General features: G+C 33.3%; 1 protein-coding gene and 1 pseudogene across 2 annotated transcripts; both read left to right on the top strand.

Annotated features, from left to right (window-relative positions):
* Positions 1-10,409: 10,409 nt before the first annotated feature.
* Positions 10,410-10,964, top strand: LOC143614924 (uncharacterized). The gene has a single exon (XM_077088219.1). It carries the CDS (start codon positions 10,410-10,412, stop codon positions 10,962-10,964), a length of 555 nt encoding a protein of 184 aa, XP_076944334.1.
* Positions 10,965-14,426: 3,462 nt separating this feature from the next.
* LOC143614914 (DNA (cytosine-5)-methyltransferase DRM1A-like) lies at positions 14,427-20,479 on the top strand (annotated as a pseudogene). Its single transcript, XR_013150375.1, has 10 exons — positions 14,427-14,507; positions 15,198-15,241; positions 15,358-15,510; positions 15,607-15,706; positions 16,346-16,392; positions 16,468-16,632; positions 17,326-17,425; positions 17,749-17,834; positions 18,092-18,420; positions 19,861-20,479. The product of XR_013150375.1 is annotated as a DNA (cytosine-5)-methyltransferase DRM1A-like (transcript).
* Positions 20,480-21,228: the final 749 nt, after the last annotated feature.

Genomic DNA, 21,228 nt, shown 5'->3' with positions numbered 1-21,228 from the left:
TAGACTAAAACACTAATAAATCTAAGGTTAAAAAGACTAAAACCTAACTTGGGTCTCTTTAGTTTTAATCAAGATTTTGTTATCAACCACTCATGCTCCTCCTTCACAAGTTTTTGATTTGATGTTCTTAGTTAAGTACCCCTAATTTGTCTTCTTTCACTCACTAGTGGACAATAATAATAACGACACAATATGAGTGAGTTACTTCAAGGGCAAGCTAGGGTAGTCCGAGTTTAGTTCAGGCTCGACTTTAGAAATTTATTATTTTTAGGTCGTGCTTATAAGAAGAAGGAATTTTTGGTTTCGGCTTTAGACTGTTTAAGATTGCGAGATTTATAACTAGGTTGCAAGTTACAACTTGGAACAAAGATTGGTTAGTAAAGTAATAGCCATTAGACCAATTATCTATAACGATACAGAGAAAATTAACATGGACCGATGTATCTCATCCTAGGCAAATTTCACATCGATCGTGGACAATAGAGGTTATTGGTTGATAAGGAATGTCATGTTTCTTCAATTGTCGACGCATTTTGGGGTTAATGCTACTGGATGAAAGGAGAACTCCACGTGCAGTTAATTGTGACCTCCTGGGAATCTCCACCTGGACAACCAAAAATAAATATGTGAGCAAATCGTTCCATGAGTACTTTGTTGACAATATTTGCGGTACAAGAGGTCATATGGTACATTATCTTTAATATTGATAATTGGAATATTGGTTTTTATTAATCCCAACTACCGTCTTTTGGTCACTGCCGATCCCAACTAACGAATTGGCTGTTGACGGCCCAACTTTTAATGTATTTGTTTCTAACAGTCCGCGACTAACATAATCCTAACACTGTTAGTTGCAGGTCGCCGAAAAAACGTTTTTGGCCGCAAAACTCACATTTTTTCCCGAAAACTCAACATTTTCATCCCAAATATCTTGGTTACTTTGTATCGGACCACTAGAAACTTTTTTCTAGTAAAAGTCCAATTATTGAGGTTGCGGAACCCTAAAACAATCGTCGGAATCGGTTGATGGTGCTCAAGTGGTGGTGGTTGGTGGCGGTGAGTCAATTGGTGATGGTGGCGGTGTTCAGGTGGTGTTTTCCAACAAAAAATGTGACTTTTCCGGCCAAAAATGTTTTTCCATCAACCTGTAACTGACGGCGTTAAAATTCTGTTAGTCGCGGACCGTTAGGAACAAATGCGTTAAAAGTTTTGACCGTCAGCAACCACCGATTCGTTAGTTAAGACCGGCAGTGACCAAAAGATAATAGTTGAGATTAATAAAAACCAATATTTCTCGATAATTTGATATAGTGTTAGGTTAGAGCATGTTAGGACAAAGAGTATCTTGATTTAACTTTGTAATACGTGATTGGATAAGCTTTTGTACTTACGAAGTACATGTCCAAGCATATAGGGCCCAAATGCACATGTGCATTCACTAAAAGACTAGATTAAGTGTGGGTTAAGTCACAAACTAAAATGATTAGTAGTTTTATCAAAGACTAAAAAGAAATATTGATATGTGCCATCATTGAGTTGTCAACATGCATACCATCATCCTTTTTAGCAACCTTTGCTTTCTTTGTTTTCTTGCTAAACTAGACAACCTTCACTATGTGACAATAGCTTATGGCCAATGGCCAATCATATCATCATGTTAACCAATGCTTGTCGTTTATCTAAGGTTCGGCTCGACTGTACAAAATATATGTTGAAGCATAAAATGTTGGTTCCGCCGACAAGACATCCACTAGCCCAATCAAGTGACTTCTGGTCCGTCTATCTGACTTTCTAATTATGAACGTATAATCCAACTCTACTATGTGTGATTGTGGACATTTTAGAAATCGCATACAGAAATTGTGCCATCATACTAGTAAAAGTAATGTATATATATATTTATTTTTTACTAAAGAAACTAGATTTTATAATCCATTTTAGGCCTTTAAAAGGTTGAGTCGGCTCTATTTTTACCTTTTAACTATTCTTCTATTATTACTATTATTTAATAAGTTGATTGCAAATAAAATTGGGGTTAATAACTTTTCATTCATGAGATGGTATTTAGCAACCATGAACTTGTAATATAGTATAAAATTCTCGAGTTTGATTATGATCAATGACTTTTGTTTACAGTTTACGTGATTACCTCGTTGATATTAACTGTTTCACAGGCTTGTAAAGGTCTTGGAGGGTACTTCAGCATTAAATATATTTTCCTAAAGCGTGTAAAACCGAACTAAATTAATGGAACTCCTAACACGCCAATACTTTAATTGAGTTCACAATATCTTAATGACCCTTTAGAAATCTTGATCATCTAAACAAACCCTAACCCAAATTAATTGTGATTTGTCTTATACATCAACTACATATGGACAAAAGATACCAACCCTAACCACAAGCGGTATTGGTGGCCAAAAGACAACCTTTAATGATTATAGTGTGCAACCACAAATTTAGGACTTAATTTGAGTGGTTTTAAAAGTTATGATTTGATTCTTAGAACCCACATTATTAAAAGTACTGTGTCATTAGGCTTTCATGCACTTACCTCCACAATCTATCACATGGAGAAGATCACTCTTTGTCTGTTATCACTTAGTAAAATTCTTCAAATGCTATTGCCTACTCACATGCTCTTCATTGCCACTTCTCATGTCTTTCTCTTAAGGGTACACCTTAGAATAATATGTGATCGTATCGAATGTCTTACATCCGCTTGTTATGTTCGTATTATATGGTTTGGATGCCTTCGGGACCAGTCTAGCTCTTCTTATTCTTTTTGAGGCATACTTTCTTTTTGAGGTATACTTTCTTTTCTAATCGTATCGTTTTGTTCATCTATATTTGTTAATATCATGTTTGTAGTATCGTATTGTTTCTACTTTCTAACATATTCGAATGGTGAGAGGTCAATGGAATGATTGAATGGTGGTATATTGTTCTACTAGGGTTTAATATATTCGACAGTTATGGATGATCGATCAAACCTTCGATCAAGAGCGAAAATGTTTCCTTTATGAATCTTGAAATAGTTTAACCCCTTAATTTGTTTTTTTTAATTAAATTAATCATCGCTCTCTTTATAGAATCAAATCATAATTTTTAAAGCCACTCACATTAAGTCCTTATGTGATTACATCATCATACAGGTACGGGTTTTGAACGATTGAGTGATATTACATGATTTTGTGAGTCTACACAATGTAGGACTTATGTGATTACATCATCATACAGGTACGGGTTTTAATCCTACCCATATATTTATTTGTGTTGTATCATGTTGTGTCGAGCTCATTTAAAATTGTGGCGTGCCTGTGACGTGTTTCATGTCAACCCGTTTAGTGTTTGTTCATGAATATAAGTAATAGCCAGTGACTTTGTAACAATCTAAGCACTCATTTACCCGTTTATTAAAGATTGACGTGAATAATAAAGCGCGTTGTGTTAGCCAACCCAAAACATTTATTCATTCGTGTTGTGTTTCGAGTCATGTCAGGATTTACCACCCGTAGAGCGTAGCTGCAACCCATAGCACATCCAGGGGCTGCAATTATGTGTTACAATAAATACAGAATTTTAATAAAATCTATAACTTGTATTTCACAACTCACACACTCTAGTAAGATGTGACATGAAAAAATATAATATTTCATTTTTCTTATATTAAATATATAGGGTTTCATAAGTGTTTATGACAAGTCAAAGCTGAAAAACGTGAAAATGACATTAGTTTTTCTTGTTTCATAGGATCCATTTTCATAGGATCCCTTTCTTGGTACATAAAATGTATAACTGTCATGCTTAAACCACCAAATTCAATTGTCAAACGAGTCGTTTTCATGTTTGATACTTATGTTAATCGCGTTGTTTCTAACCTGTTAAACGCGTTAAAACACGAACTGACAACCCTAATCACTACTGAGATTACCATGAAATTACACGACCGACAAAAGCCATTTGTACCCTCATGCCTTGTTAGCAATGTTGTTGGAGGGCCAATCCAGCCCATCATAAAGGGCCTCACCAGATGTTGCACATGTGCTCTGAATGTACCTGAAGATTAAACACACCAAATCAATCTAAACCCTTAATTATATCTATGTGTTTGAATATATAATATCCACTATGTAACGTAATTTACCAATGGCGTTGATGGAGCGAATGAAGGCCAAGCTTATCGGTGATTTCAGCAGCATTCGTGGCATTTGGTTGATCTTGTTTGTTAGCAAAAACGAGAAAAACATCTCTAAGTTCATCCTGAAAATAACGAAAATAACTAACAAATATAATGATATTGTAATAATACTTTTAATAATTCAAAAGATGTAATATCATAATACCGCGTTTAACATCCTATGCAACTCATCTCGTGTGCCTCCATAATGGACGAATCCGATAAACAGTAGAAATGCGCTATTTCATTATGCACACCCGAAAAAAAAAGATTTAAAAAAATTGAATAATACGAACCTTGTCTTGACCACCAACATCCTAGACAGTGAATCTGATGTTCTTATTAGGGCTGTAAACGAAGCAAATGTTCAGTGAACAGAATTTGTGAACTGTTCGGCGGGATGTTCGTTTAATAAATGAACCAACATGAACAAGAAATTTTGTTCAATCAGTTAAACAAGTGAACATGAACATAGCTCCCGTTCGTTTAGTTGTGTCCGTGAATGTTCAGTAATGTGTTAATGAACGTCCGTTCATGTTCGTTTGTATATGTTGTTCATGAAAGTTTTTTGTACATTTATTTATTTTATCTAAACATTATATATTCTTTAATTTATTACCTCTAACGTAATATAGGAAACCATATTCTCTTCTCACATTATTTTTGTATTGTTCTCATTTCATATATCATTATTCACATTTATGAATAACATTAATCACAATCTTTAGGCTTTGCCGAGTTATTAGTGTTCGTGAAGCGTTTGTGAACACATTCATTTCCTTAGTGAACGAACACGAACACCGTCAGAAAACTATAATCTTCTTTCTTGAATTGAACAAATAAACAGAAAAACGATACAGATCTTTAGTTCAACACAAAGTAAGGATATAATCAACCATCACGGAAAAGACTAAACATCACGAGGCTAGTACGCAAATACAAACGAACTCTCTATACAAATTAGGATCATCAACGTGGCGAACCCTAGATTCAACAAGAACGAGGATAAACGTTCGGAGAGAACAGGAGAGAGACTTGCTAAAACGAGTCAGTCATATAAACTTATATACTGGATCAGCCTTTTACTTCAAGCCCAACAACCACTATCTTTAAGCCCAACTTCTAGACCAACAAAGCCCACCAGCTGTTATCCAAGCCCATCAGCTACTAGACCGACTCCAAGCCCATTTATCAATTGTCCAACCCTCGTTAAAGAACAAGAACAAAGAATTAGACCTAAAACATACATCATTTTGATTAAACACAAATATTTCGATTATACGAATTGAACTTAGATATATTTCAACAAACACGCAATGTGTTCTCTTGTAACAAACTTATTTATTGTCATTCAGCTGCGTTAATTAATACTCCCTCCGTCCCAATTTAAATGTCCTATTTTGACTTTTCAAGTCTTTCTTTTGCAACTTTGACCGTAAATATTTTTGTTCGTGTCGTATAATACTTGATGAAAATTATATCAATGTAAAATACATTTAAAACCCAATCCATTCATATAACTTTCATCAATTATTATACGACACGAACAAAAATATTTACGGTCAAAGTTTTAAAAGAAAGACTTGAAAAGTCAAACTAGGACATTTAAATTGGGACGGAGGGAGTAAGTTTCTAGCATTTTATTAACTTGGATGTCAATGTCACTAGTGATCATTCATAAAACTCTATTGATAAATATGATCTTACTATCCCTATGCATGTTTCATACATACAATTATTATGTACGTTACGTGTTCAATAATAACAATAATAATAACTCCTCTGCCAGTTAGTCGTTCAAGATAAAAATAATAATAGAGCTAAACGTACGCCAATGATCTCAATCTAATGTTTGAGATAATACACCAAAACAATTCACTTAGGAAGGTCCATGTTGGGAGAAGGTTTTTTCAGTCAGGGCCGGCCTAGGGGTGTGGCCGGGTAGTCGACGGCCACAAACCCGACACCCCACTAGACCCGAAATTTTTAAAAAAAAAAATTTTTATGTATTTTTATGAAAAATATTTATGTATAAGCAATGTTTCAACATAATTTTATAACCACTAGCTTGGTCTTGTGGCAAAGAGGTATGATATCTAACCAATAGGTTGTGGGTTTTAGCATTAGTTGAGACAACTTTATGTTTATTTTTATACACAAGTTTTTTACATAACTCAAATCATAACAAAGTAAGACCACTTAAAATTAAATTTTTTAAAACCCAAAAAAATGTTTCATTTACTTAAGGTCCAAAAAAATTTTCGCCTTTGGCCCAAAAAAAATTTCGTGTTTTCGGAGCCGACCCTGTTTTCAGTTATTGTTAGGGGTGCAAACGAGTCGAGTTAAGAGATCGGCTCGTGAAAAAGCTCGATCGAGCATATCTTAATCAGGCCCGAGCCCAAGTCTAAAAGTAAGCTCGTTTAATAAACGGGTCCGACCCTGAACTTCATTTATCGAGCTCGAGCCGGATCGCGAGCCTAAATGAGCTTGTCATGTATATAATTTTTTAATATATGTATTTAATATTATTAACTAATATATATACTTTTTATAAAATAATAACTAAATAATATATATAACTTTATACATAGAATTATAAGTAAAAAATATATAAAAACAATTAAAAATATATTAACAAATAGAAAACGAGTTGAGCCCGTGTTGAGCTTGAGCTTCAAAATCTACTCATGAGTCGAGTTCGAGCTTTGAAAATATAACTCAAAACGAGATGAGCTCGAGCTCCATGTAAGTTAAACAAGTCGAGCTTGTTTACACCTCTACTTATGTTAAGGTAAAATAAAGATGATCAAGCGAGTCTGTTCGTGTCAGTGATTCAAATGGTCGAAGGAAATAGTAATAATAATAATAATAATAATAATAATAATAATAATAATAATAATAATAATAATAATAACAACTCAGACGGTACGGACAACGACTCAGACGGTACAAGCAACGACTCGAACGCCACTAGCATCCAGTCCGAATGTGCCAGTAACAAGCCCGGTAACATTTTCTTATTCTTCTTGTATTTAATTTAATTTATCTGTGACAAAGACCTTGTTGAACCACATTTTAATTTTAAATAAACAAAGTTAGAAATTGACTCAAACAAGTTTTGTTACCCGCGCGTTGCGGTGCGGGCGTGTTTGTCTACATGAAGTCGTTAAACCAAAGCAGTTTCAACAATAGTGTTGAAGGAAATTAAATTACATGGAAATGTAAAATGACAAATACGTGTGCGAAAGTGAACATCGGCTTATATCCTCTAAAGCCTGAAGTAATATGTTCATTATCCGATACTTGGTCCTTTACAAAGCTCAAAAAATAACATTAATTTCCTTTTTAACAAATTACATAAACTAATATATTTGGATTCACTTTTGTATAACTACTTTTGTATAGAAGAGATCATTTTCAAATTTTACAAACGTAATGAATATCAAAAACCGAAGAGATACAACAAAGAATGAAAGGTCGTTGGATCACAAATACAGTCAGATACGTCATCATTGCAGCTATCATAAAAACTGATCTATACGCCACCGCCATAGACGGCTTGCATTTTAAACAATAAACAACTTATACGCGTAGGCTCAGATACGTGATCATCATCGCCCGCATCACAGATGGACACATATACGTCTTCATCTTAGTCATTGCATATATATTAAAAAGTAATTATAGCATAAAAAACCATCGTAAGATTTTAATATTAAGCAATAAACCAGCTAAACACATAGGCTCAGATACGTGATCATCATAGCCCTTATCAACCAAACCGCCACAAACAGACAATACACTGAGTCACAACCGCCCGTCCACTTGACATTAGCATGAAAAACAGATGCAGGCCCTGCCCAAACAGAAAAAGTAAACTCCATCTGCAGGCTCATCAGATAATAATCAGGAGAAGAGAGGGTGATCGTATACGTGTAAGGCGGAGAAGAGATAATTTCATGAATAGTGATTTGTGTGAGTAACTCAAATGTTACTTTTTGATATATATATAATTAAACTTTATTTGTCATTCAGTTTTAAGTTTTTAACTTTTAAATGTTGTTGAATATGTGTGTTCATAGATTTTACTTTTTTAGGGCCCAACCGCTCGCCGGATACTCGAGATCTAATAATAGTTATAAAAAAATAAAAAAAGCTTGAAACCGGCTGAGCTTTATTAAATAAAAAAATGATTAATAAAACCCGTTTAGTTGTTAAGCCCGAGTTTGAGACTTTCATTGGAAGATCGTTTAGGTTGGTCGATACTTAACGTGCCTAGTGCATTTTCATATTTATATATTTTGTACTTTTGTGTATTATGTATTATGTACACATGGCACAGCCGAGCTTGACCCGAGCTTTGGCTCGTTAAGGTTTTTCTCAAAAATTATATAAAATAGTTAAAAAATGTGTATAAATTATGTAATAGATAATAAATGAGTCAGGCTCGAGCTTGAGAAAAACGACTCAAGCGCCAAGCTCGGCTCGTTTACACACCGAGGTTTTGAGTTCATTTTTTTTATCATTTAATTTCTTTTTCCTGGAAAATTTTCTCAAATTCAAATTGGTTTCAAAATGTTATATTCAAACGCTCGTCGCTCGAACTCACTCGCCACTCGCTTGGAAATTGCTCGTAAAATGCTTGCTCGTTTTTTCGCTCGATTGTAAACCAGCCACTCCGCTCGGTTTGGTTTGTAAGCGAGCCAAGCAACGAGCAAAGGTTCGCTCGGTTTGGTTCGGCTCGAATATTCTTTATTTATTTTACATATAATTATATATGCACAGATATATAATTCGTTTTTATAATTATTTTGAATATTAAAATATTGAATATTAAATATATTATTTTTGTTTTTATTGTATATCTTCAAGTACTTTAAATAATTAACAAGTAAAAAATAATTGTGTTTTGTAATCAATATTTCAGTATTCAAGATTATTATAAAAATATAAATAAATTATATATTTCTGCATATATAATTATATAAATAAATATCTTTTAATTGTTTATTGTTTTATATACATTATATCCAACTTCAAACTTCAATTTTATAAACATTTGCAAGTTATTACTGGTTTTTCTAAAAACTACTAATTTATCATTGCACTATATATTTAACTTCAAACTTGTTTCTTATAAAAAAATTTAAAGGGAAAAAAAGAAAGAAAAAATAATGCTCAGACACTCACTCGATACTGTCCGAAAAATGCTCGTTTGATTTTGGCTCTGCTCGATTCTGAGTCGATTGGCACAGTTCGATTTGTAAACGAGCCAAGCAAGGAGCAGGCCCTCGCTCGGTTCGGTTCATGAACAGCCTATAATTCAACTAATCAAAGCTGTTCTGATAAACAGTTATGTGTACAAGCATCTCATTATGTTCTTTGGCTTATTTTTTTTAATATTCTGATCATGTATCCAAATTTGTTAACAGGTGATATAACCGAATTCAACCGTGATAATGTTGAAATCTCGTCTCGTGCACTTGTGTCTGGCGGTTTTGGAATGACAACTTTTATGCTTGTGGACAATGTGTCTTGATCAATTACTTTTTGATGCAGAAGAAGACGAGATGTTGTTGAAGTTGATGGATCCAGGTTCTCGTCTCTCGGGAAAGAAACGCGGATCTATAGATACAGGTCGTAAAGATGGAGACACGCGTCTATGGAATGACTATTTTGGCCCTGATCCGAATTTTGATGATTCGTACTTTAGGCGAAAGTTTCGGATGAGTAGAGTATTGTTTAATCGAATATTTGAAGGCGTTTCTAGCCATTCTTCGTACTTTACACAACGATACGATGGGCTTGACAAAAAGGGTATTTCTCCATTACAAAAATGCATATGCGCCATGCGTCAGTTGGCGTATGGCACGTCTGGTGACCAAGTTGATGAATACATACGGATTGATGAAAGAGCTGCAAACAATTGTTTGCAGGAGTTTTGTAGATGTGTTGTTGAAGTTTTCGGTGAAGAATATTTAAGAAAGCCGAATGCTAGTGATATACAACGGTTAGTAGAACGGCATTCAACCAAGCACGGGTTTCCTGGAATGCTGGGAAGCATTGATTGTATGCATTGGGCTTGGGAAAATTGTCCCGATTCTTTTAAAGGTTGGTATACACGAGATGCTGATGAATATCCAACAATTATGCTTGAGGCGGTTGCATCTCAGGATCTTTGGATTTGGCATGCATATTTCAGTGTAACGGGGTCTAACAACGTATAAACATGCTCAATAAATCTACGTTATTCAACCATATCTTAGATTGGGGCGTGTCTAAATGCTCGTTTATAGTGAATGAGACGGAATACACGCAAGGGTACTATCTTGCAGATGGTATATATCCTGAATGCAGTACTCTAGTAAAAAGTTTTACAAATTCTAAAGACCCGAATAGTATAAAGTTTAAACAAAGACACAAGGCTGCAAGAAAGGATGTCGTCAAAGCCTTTGATGTTTTACAAGCTCGATGGGCAATCGTGCGAGGTGTAGGAAGAGCTTGGAGCATGAAAGTAATTAGCGATATACTGTACACGTGTATTACATTGCATAATATGATTGTAGAGAACGAAGGATCAGACGTAACAAATTGGTCGAGTGGTGATGAAGATGAGGATGACGACGACACTGAGGACGACGACGATGATTCGTCGAATTATACACGAGGAGCCGTAATGGAATTTGAACAAAGCCTAAAAAAGTTTGATGATCTGTGTGATATGTCGATGAATCGTGGACGACGAGATGGTTTGAAGGAGCAGATTTGGAAACTTGAAAACTAATTAAGTTTATGTTTTGTAAGAGTTTAGTTTCATGTAATGTTTAACAAATATTTTTATCATTTAAGTTATGTACTGATTTGTCAACCAAATGGATTGTGGCAAGGTTGACTTGAGACTAGATGGTCAACTATGTTTTGTTTAGCAGTTTTGTAAAGATGAGGTTTTTTGTGCCTAAAGTCTAAACATACTTGATTTTGTAGACTTTGATTATGCAGCATAATGTGGGTAGAGGTGCACAAGCTAACCGGTTAGTAACTGGTCCACCACTAACTGGTTTTTACCCGGGTCTAACTGCCGGTTATAAACAAGTTTATATTATTGATCTCCAAAACCGGTTAATTGAACCGGTTTTCTGGTTTTTTTTTTAATTGTTTTATTAGAAAACCTTTTTTTTCGAGTTATTTACCAGTTCGGTCATAATCCCAAAAATAGGTACCGGTACTGGTACCAAAGGCAAAAATTCGGAAAAACACTGGTAACGTACCGATCTCGAAACATAAAAAAGTCGGTATTGAATTGTTACCGATGATACCAGATTCGAGATAGAGTGATTCGTGAGTATCTGACTTGGTTCCACATGAAGGACTATTGAATGTTTGGCAATGGTGTGGACGGTGGGAACCGTTGAATTTGGGAAGACAATTAGAATTTGTAAGTTATATACACCTAAAATATTTTTTTTTTAAATTAATGTTGGGCATATGGGTATATATATAACTGCGTAAACAAGTATGTGTTATCTAAGTAATCGAATCGGGTAAACTCATAATCTCATGCCCACAAAAAATTAGAAAATAATTTTATACCCAATAACCCAACCCTATTCCCTACACAAAGATTTCGAGTTTCGAATTTTCTCATCAGGTTCAAATTTCATTATAACATGTAAATTACAACCTCTAGTCAAAAAGAGTTGACGAAGTCAAACATTCTAAAGTCTAAACCAATCATACATGTATAAGAGTAAATTACATAAAGGTCCTTAATGATGTCTTTTTTTTCCTGACTTTACTAAGACACTACTTTAGATATCTTTAATAAATGAAAGAACATTTTAACATATGTTAATGCTAGACTCATTAGTCATTATTGTTAGTTTGTTACACGATAAAACCACATAGCGTAAATATTTAACTTTTGAAACTTAAACCTCAAAGATGTTACTATAACCAAATCACATGGACTATTTGTATAATTATCTCGCGTAATAATAGAGGCGCGTGTAGTTTGTAATGTTCACTAGCGCGTGTAGTGAACATTTTAATACGTAAAGTATATTAGTATAGATTAATTTATTACAAAAGATTAGAGTTTAAAAGTTTGATACGGTACATTAATCGTCTTGAATGCATCTAGAAAAAATCTTGAAGATATCATTGTTGAAATTTGTTACCCGAGTTAGTTAGACGGAGGGTCCCCGTGGTTTAGACAAAGTAACACATATGGGTTCTAAGGTTTAAAACTAACAAGTTTGAGGTATATGGTTTAACTAGATGTATCAATTATGTAGCTAACTTTATTTTGAGTATAAGAGCTATTTATGTAAGTTATTTAATATTAATAAAATTCATATTTTTTTATGAGAAGTATGGATGATAATGGGTCAGGTTGGATACGAGTTTAGGTGATTCCAACGCCTCACCTGATTATAAACGTTGAGTAATGACCCAAACATGTCGGGTAACTAAGTATAAATCAATTATATTTGAGAATGGCATGAGACAATATGTATATATCGTGAATTGTGGGAAGACAACTAATAAAACAACAAAGAAGAAAGTCACGTCAATTGTATATTGGGTAAACATGTATATGTTAGGTAATCGGGTAAGATAAACTGGTATATGACCGTATTTTATACGCGTCTCTTACCATGGAAAATTTAGAAAATAATTTTATACCTACTTACCCAACCCCACACCCTTTACAAATACTTTGGGTTATGGTCGTGATGCAGTTAAACATTTTAAACCAATCATATCTCTACATGATAATTTACATAAAAAGTTATTAATGATTTTAGTCATTTTCTACTGATTTAAATTTTAAATAACCTTTTAACATATATTAACGCGAGACTCATTCTTGTTGCAAAACATAAACACATAGCCTATAAAATACAACTTTTAAAACTTGAACTCCAAAGATGTTACTAAAACCAAATCACATGGACTATTCGTGTAACTAAGTCACACAATAATAGAGGCACATGTACTTTGTGTGACGTCCACTGGTGTACCAAAATGGGACGTGAGGAAAAACTATTTACCAAAATATATTATTTAAAAACTATTAACCAAAATAATTATTTTTTATGAACACTTTTATCTCTTTTCAGATCTCATTACACAAAAATTAATCTATTAATGACTAAATAACAAGGATTACGATTTATATACACATTGAAATTGCATGAAAACAAAAACCTTCAATTGAAGAAAGCAAAAAACAAAATGAATAATTCAATTGATTACCCGTTTGTCCAAGTGTTTGACGATGATGAACTGAAAAGTAAACCTATTTGCCTGTTAATCCGTGATGATATCAAGATTATACAGGCAGAAGAACTAAAATGGTTTTTTGGGAACTAAAATGTAGTAGTGTGCACTGTGAACGGTTCGGTTTGGTTCGGACACTGAAGTAAGAAAACCGAAACTTTGGTTTTTGAGTTTTTGAAAACTGTTCGGTTTCGGTTTTTTCGGTTTGGGTTTGGTTCGGTTTTGTAATATGAGCTTGAAAATTTGGGGCCGAATAAAATTTGGCTCAAGATATTGAATTTGGGGTGAATCATGTGTAATATTATGATCTTCTTACCTACTTTTTACTCTTTCGATTGAATTAATTTCATCGATTTATAGTTTTAATTTGGTGATGTGTAGTCAGTTGGCGATATTTTCCCACAATTTTTATCTCACTAGTTTTTTTTTTTGATGCATTTTGGATAATTGCTGCGATTTTGGACTGTTTGGGGTAAATTTTGTTGAAATTGGATTAATTTTTGTGTTATGAGATTTAGTGTTTTTATTGTTCGGGCGTTTTTGATTGTTTAATTTTGAGAATTAGATGACTTGAAGCTTTCTAGGGTTTTGATTGTTATTTGATAATGCAGGATATTATTAAGCTTAAATTGGGAACCAAAATGTAGTAGTGTGCACAGTTCGGTTTGGTTTTTTGTTAACACCGAGCCAAAAACCGAAACTTTGGTGGTTTAGGTTCTTTCGGTTCGTATTTTTTTGGTTTTGTAATATGAACTTGAAAATTTTGGGCCGAAAATATTTGGCTCAAAATATTTAATTTATGTAAATCATGTGTAATATTACCCTTTTTACCTATTTTTTACTCTTTCGATTGAATTAATTTAATCAATTTATAGTTTTAATTCATTGATATGTACCCGGTTGTTAATAATTTTCCCCCAATTTTCATTTCACTAGTTTTTTTATGAGTTTTGTTAAAAAAAAATTATTTTTGGTGCAGGTTGTGTTAAAGGTGTTGCATTTTGGATAATTGCTGCGAATTAGCTGCGAATTTGGACCGTTTGGGGTAAATTTCGATGAAATTAGTTTACGTTTTGTGTTTGGCTTTAATCTAAGGTTTTTCTTTGCGGTTTTTATCGTTTGGGGTTTTTATTGTTTAATTGTGAGAATTAAGTGTTGATCGGGTTGTCGGTGGGCGTAAAGCAGATGGCTTGAAGCTTTCTAGGGTTTTGATTTTGTGTGGTGTTTATATATTGTTTTTGTGTTAGTTGATGATACAGTATATTGTTAAACCTAAATTTGGAACGAAAATGTAGCACTGCACACTGTTCCGTTTGGTTCGGTTTTGGGTTAACACCGAACCAAAAACCGAAACTTTGGTGGTTTCGGTTCGGTTTTGTAATATGAGCTTGAAAATTTTTGGCCGAAAAAAAGTTGGCTTAAAAATATTGAATTTGGGTCTAGATCATTTTGTTAATTAGTAATTATTAACAAAATATTTGAGTTACACATATTAGATTCTTATAAGTTACTTAAAATAAAAAATGAAAATTTATAAATTCGGTTCAGTTCGTTTTTCGGTTTTGTTAACATGCAAACCAAAACTGAACCACAAGTTCGGTTTTTACAAAAACATAAAACCAAAAGGCTGGTTTTTGTTTCGGTTTTCTCGGTTTCGGATCGGTTTTTTAGTTATATGCACACCCTTAAAACTGCTTATCTTTGTAATAATAATTGTTTCTAATGTTGTTAACAGATTAAGAGCTCTCATTGTGCAAGACTAAAGGTTTTAGTGAAATGGTACTTTCTTTTGATACCATATTATAAAGTGCTCGTTTATGAATTATGTTTTATAATTTGTTAATTTCATTATCTTTGGTTTCTTCTTGTATGTGATTGTGATTTCTTTTTTTAAGGGTGACAATGGAAATGTTTCTGGTGATGACTATGAGAATAATATCGATTGGGACACTGACGATGAACTTGAAATTGAGAACATCGTCCCTTCGTCTTGTTCAAATGGGGTCGCTCGGAATGGAGAGGCTATTGTTAGTAATGGTAACGGGGAGGTAAATAGTTTGGTGTTAGAATAAACTTATTATGCATTTATGCTTCTGATTATTTGGTTATTCAGAGGCCTAATTTTTTTTTGTTTTCATGTAAAGGCGAGCACATCAAGAGGCGTTTCGAACTCCAAGTTAGTTCAACATTTTCTTGGCATGGGGTTTTCTGAAGAAATGATTGCAAAAGCAATTAAAGAAAATGGTATATAAATATTATAAATTATATATATATATATATATAGAGAGAGAGAGAGAGAGAGAGGATTCTTTCTCCCTCACATATCTACTATTCATTTTACTATTCAATATTTTTATATTTTGTTAATTATTATAACTACTAATTCATTAACCATAATTTCATAAATAAAAATAATGGTTTATATTTTTTTTACGACTAATTAAAATATTTAACAAACTTTATTTTTAACACAAAACTTGGGCAAGTGTGGGTTTTTACATGTTTTATTTGTCGGTTAAACGATTTTCTTAAACGTTGCTTTCATATTTTATATAGTTCTTTTTACAATGACCGAAACTTTTTTCATGATTTAAAATATCCCATCGTCGCACGGTTTTATATCCGTGTTTCAATGTTTGATACCTTGCCTTTAAAATATTTTTATTGGCTTACTAATATATGTTTACGAATTTGTACGGGTTCGCAGCTGTAACGTGCCGGTTTTTTTAGTTCTACATGGATACTTTGTTGTATTTTAACATTGACCGGTTTATTTCTTTTGCTTAGTTTCAATGTTGTTACTTGATACAAAATGAGTTCGCGTCGACTTGTAGTGAGTTTATGGTTTAATGTGTTTAGTTATGTTTTTGTCAATATGTGTAGGGGAGACTGACACAGAATTGATACTTGAATCCCTACTTACGTACGGGGTAAGCATAGTTTTAATATTATTTTTTTTCCAGAAATGTGTTTCGTATTTATGTTGTATTGATTTATTATTACAGGCTCTTGCACTTGAAGAGTCTCACGATGAATCAAACCCGTGTCATATTAACTCACCTCCGCAACAGCAATTTGTAAATAATGGTCAACAGTTGTCTTCTGACTATGATGAGAGTCTTGCTGATCTCTCTGACTCTGATGACAGCTGGTCTGGTGGTGAGGCACTTGTAAGTTAATTCTTGTATTTTATTTATTTATTTATTTTTTATGTATTTATATATGGATTTGGATGAAATTACTAGCTTTTTTTTAAGTCAATAATGATACTTGGTGTGTAACACGAATGGAGGATGTTCGTTTAACTTAAACCGAACAATTAAACAAATGGTGTATTCTTGTTCGTGTTCGTTCAATGAGAAAATGGACGTGCTTGTATTCATTTACGTGCATTTGTTAACAGTATAAACGAATGGTCCAAGAATGTAAATTAACTTACATTATCAAACATATATGAACAAACATAATCGAGTTAAAATCAATTAAAAGTAAATGTAAACCACAATGTTTTGGGCCTAGAAAGTTACTAAAAGTCGACTAAACGGTAATGGGCCTAGAAAGATCTAAATGAACATATTAACGAACGTAAGCGAACGAACTTATGAACCTAAATGAATATAAATGAATTTAAATGAACGTTGGCGAACATAACTGAACGAGATATGTGCTCAAGTTTGTTCGTTTACGTACACGAACATAAACGAACTTCCCGCCAAAAGGGTCACTGAACATTTGGTTCTTTTACAGGCCTAGTGTTTAATATATTATATATGATTGTTTATGTTTTTGTATAGTTTAGTTTTCTAAATATTTGTTAAATTTGTCAACGAATCTTGATATTTGAAATGTTTTTTCTTTTGCAGGAAATTAGCAATTCTTTACCTGCTCATGAGAAAGCAATATTATCTTTATCAAATATGGGGTATACTGTAGAAGAGGCTTCAGCAGCTATAGCTAGATGTGGTAAGTAACTAAGAATATGTTTTTTAATCCGTCATATGTTTACAAAACATACTCTTTTAAAGTTGTAAAGAATGTTTAACGCGTTATATAAAACTTATTGTCTAAATCCATAAAAAAAAATGTTTTTTTTTTCACAGAAAAAAAATGCCATTTCACTTTTGTTCAATATGGAAACTTTACCATTTTTGTGCCATCGAGTTACTAAAAGATGTTTTTTTTGTCCCATTTGAGCCATTGATATCTGTAATTTTCCTGCTGAGCTGGCACCGTGACATTGCGCTTATGTGAAATTTTCTTGATTCGTTGATGGACCAATTTTGCAGGTCCAGAAGCTTCAATCGCAGAACTAACTGATTTTATTTGTGCTGCTCAAATGGCAAAGACAGAAGCTGTATTTTTTGAAGAAGAGGTATTTGTTGTTTTTTTAATATATATTTTAGTTTCCGATACTAAAAACCTCAACACGTCAATTTTTTTGTATTAAAAAAATGTTTTTTTTCCCGTCTAGCGTATTTTAAAGATGGTCAATTTCAACATGTTTATCTAAAATTGAGTTGGTTTGGGTTATATCTGTTACATTAACCGGTCAAACATTTATTTAAAAGAGTTCTTTTTGACCCGTTTGAGATAAGCTACATATTTTTTTTTCTTTTTGTCTGATTTCAGAAACCCAAAATCTCACTCAATGGGGACCTTAAAAAAAGAAAACTATACGAGCTCGAGATGTTGAAACGAAGAAAATGTAGGGGGGCGCCAACCGAAGACGATGAAATGATCCGTCTTCCAAACCCGATGATTTGGTTCGGAACCCCGTTAGAAGGTATTGTACTAAGCCGCCGAACCCTACCTGAAGCCGCCATCGTGCCACCATACTTTTACTATGAAAACGTAGCCCTAGCTCCAAAGGGCGTTTGGGACACAATATCCCGGTTCTTGTACGACGTGGAGCCGGAATTCGTTGACTCCAAATACTTTTGCGCGGCAACTCGTTTCAGGTAATAACCAATAAATATATTCTTATTTACATGTTAATGTGTCTATAATTTGTTAATTGACACTAGAGTGGTAATGAACCATAATGGGTCAAATCGGGTATTTTTTTCGGTCTAATTGAAAATTTATTTCTATAATAATTTATATGTAATTATTAAATTGTATTATATTAGATTACATTATTACAAAAATAAACTCATTTTTTAATAAAAAAATGAAAAAAGTCAAAAGTCAAATGTTTCCACCGTCTTTCTCGCTCTCATTAAAAAAACACACACATGGTCAGTTAAAAAGTCGTCGTGTCTTTTTGTTTATCATTGTGTTTTGTGTTTATTTCGTCATTGATTGTCTTTTTTCCTTGACGTTGTGTCTTTTTTTCTTTATATTGTGTTATATTACTCAACATTGTGCTATATTTTGTTCGGCATTGTGTTATATTTTGCGATCTATTATGTCTTTTTTTGGTTATATTAATTGTGTCTTTTGTTCATTTTCGTCATTGTGTCTTTGATCTCGGTATTGTGTCTTTTCGTCAATTTTTTTGTATTTTTTTTGTATTTTTTTAGCGGGAATGATGGCGGAAACATTTTAGTTTTTTCGTTTTTTATATTTTGAGTTATATTTTTATATTATTTTTTTGAATTTATTTTTAAGGGGTTTTTTATGTGGTCACAAATCCTTCACACTCCGTTTGTATTTTAACTTAACCCTATATCATATTACATTATTAGAACAATAACCTCATTTTTTAATGGAGTGATATTTTATGTTTAGTACATTAAAAAATAGACTTTGTGCAGCTTTCAACACGTTTAAGCGGTTGGAAATAGAACATAACCCGAATCGACCCATCATAAGTAAACGGGTTGGGTCGGGTAGGGTAGGGTCAGGTTGTTGCTAGCTCATTTAAGTTGAACCGCAAGTTTTATTATATACATATATATATGTGTGTGCGTGTATGTGCATTTATTATCTATATATAATTACATATAAAAATATTGAAACAAAAACTAAGAGAATACATTTAATAATTTGAATCTGCCTTTTTTTATAATAAAGCTTATAAAACCTAAAACAAAAACAATACATATAATGTTATAAAAGTATTATAACAGCCCTATATTGGTAAAAAAAAAGTACTATTGTTTTTTTATTATTGTTACAAAAAAAAAACACTTTAGGTGAGGTTGAGCTAGACATTTCAGCTTTGTTATAATAAACGAGCCGAGCTAAGCTGTGGCTCGTTTAAGCACAAGCATAAGCCCCACCTAGGTCTGCTCGGCTCGTTTACAGCCCTATATTGGAAGGATGAATTTTCTAATTTATAGGTCACACGGGTATTAATTTTGTTTATATCAATTCTTGCCAAAAAGCATGTTAGATTGCTGAAAATGTTCGAAATATTTGAAAGACGGTTATATCTGTTTTGACTCATTTTGTAGGTAGATACTGTTGCATATCATCTCTCGGTTTTAAAGGAAATATTCCCAAGGGGTATAAATATGCTGTCTCTCTTCTCGGGTATTGGCGGTGCTGAGGTGGCACTTCACAGGCTCGGGGTCCCTTTAAACAACGTAGTGTCGGTTGAGATCTCAGAAGCCAACCGAGATATTGTCAGGAGTTGGTGGGAACAAACCAACCAGAAAGGCCAACTAATCCACTTAACCGATGTTCAACAAGTGAACGGTGACCGCCTCGAGCAACTGATGGGTTCGTTTGGCGGGTTTGATCTTATTGTCGGTGGTAGTCCGTGTAACAATCTTGCAGGTAGCAACAGGGTTAGTCGAGATGGGCTTGAAGGTGAACAGTCGTCATTGTTTTATGATTATTTTCGTATCTTGGATCTGGTTAAGTGTATTATGAACAAACAATGATCCGGGAGTAGACTTGGTTGCGTGACTAGATCTGTTGGATGTTTCTTTGACTTGTGTTTGACTTTTTTTCGGTTAAATTTGTTGAACGTTGGAACCGGTTCGGGAAATAACTAATTAGAGAGGCTTCTCTAGAATGATAATTTGTATTGGATGATTATAAATGAAGTTCTGCTGCAAATGCAGTGAGTTTCAAAATTCTATATTGTGATGTTTCTTTGACTTCTGTTTGACTTTTTTGGTTAAATTTGTTGAATGTCGGAACCGTTTCGGTAAATAACTAATTAGGTCATGTTTGCGATTCAGTTTGAAAACAACTTATTGACTTATTGTTTTTTTTTTCAAAAAGCAGCAAGTTTAAAAGATGTTTGGTAATCTCAAAAATCTTTTTTATTTAAGCATTTTAAAAATGTTAAAAGTTGTTTTCTAAAAGTCATAAATCCTGTCTTTTCAAAATGACTTTTCGAAAAGCCAGTAAGTCAATAAGTTGTTTTGAATCTCGGTCTCAATCATGCTCTCTCTCTTTACGAATTAAAAGAAAATCACGAGAATAATCACGTGTTTTAGTATTACGTTTTAAATAAGTGTGGTTTGCGGTATGATACCTGATAACATGCACCACACGAACACGACAAACATAAGGGATGTGTGAATTGTGAAGTGTTAAGCGGGTAGTCAAAACGTCACAAAAGTCGTCTTCCACATGAGCTCACCGCACGCTCATGTGATTTTATGGGTTCATTTGGTGCTTGTTCAAAGAGGTGTATATGTGGATGCTTAATTAACATTCTACATTTGTTACATTTATTATATCTTGAAAATTAATTTGCCAAAACGCTTGTTATGGTTTCAATTTGTTGTAAGACTGTTTTTGGGATCATTCTATTGTATTTCGGTCGCTAGTTTCTTGCTAAGGCTTCTTTATATAAAAATACTAGT

Source organism: Bidens hawaiensis, unplaced genomic scaffold (genome assembly GCF_021521415.1).
Source record: "Bidens hawaiensis isolate Kalapana, Puna unplaced genomic scaffold, B.hawaiensis_p1.1 tig00041324_1, whole genome shotgun sequence".
In the NCBI taxonomy this organism is placed as follows: domain Eukaryota; kingdom Viridiplantae; phylum Streptophyta; class Magnoliopsida; order Asterales; family Asteraceae; genus Bidens; species Bidens hawaiensis.
The sequence above is the reverse complement of the archived record's forward strand: the minus strand, read 5'-3'. Positions and strand labels throughout refer to the sequence as shown.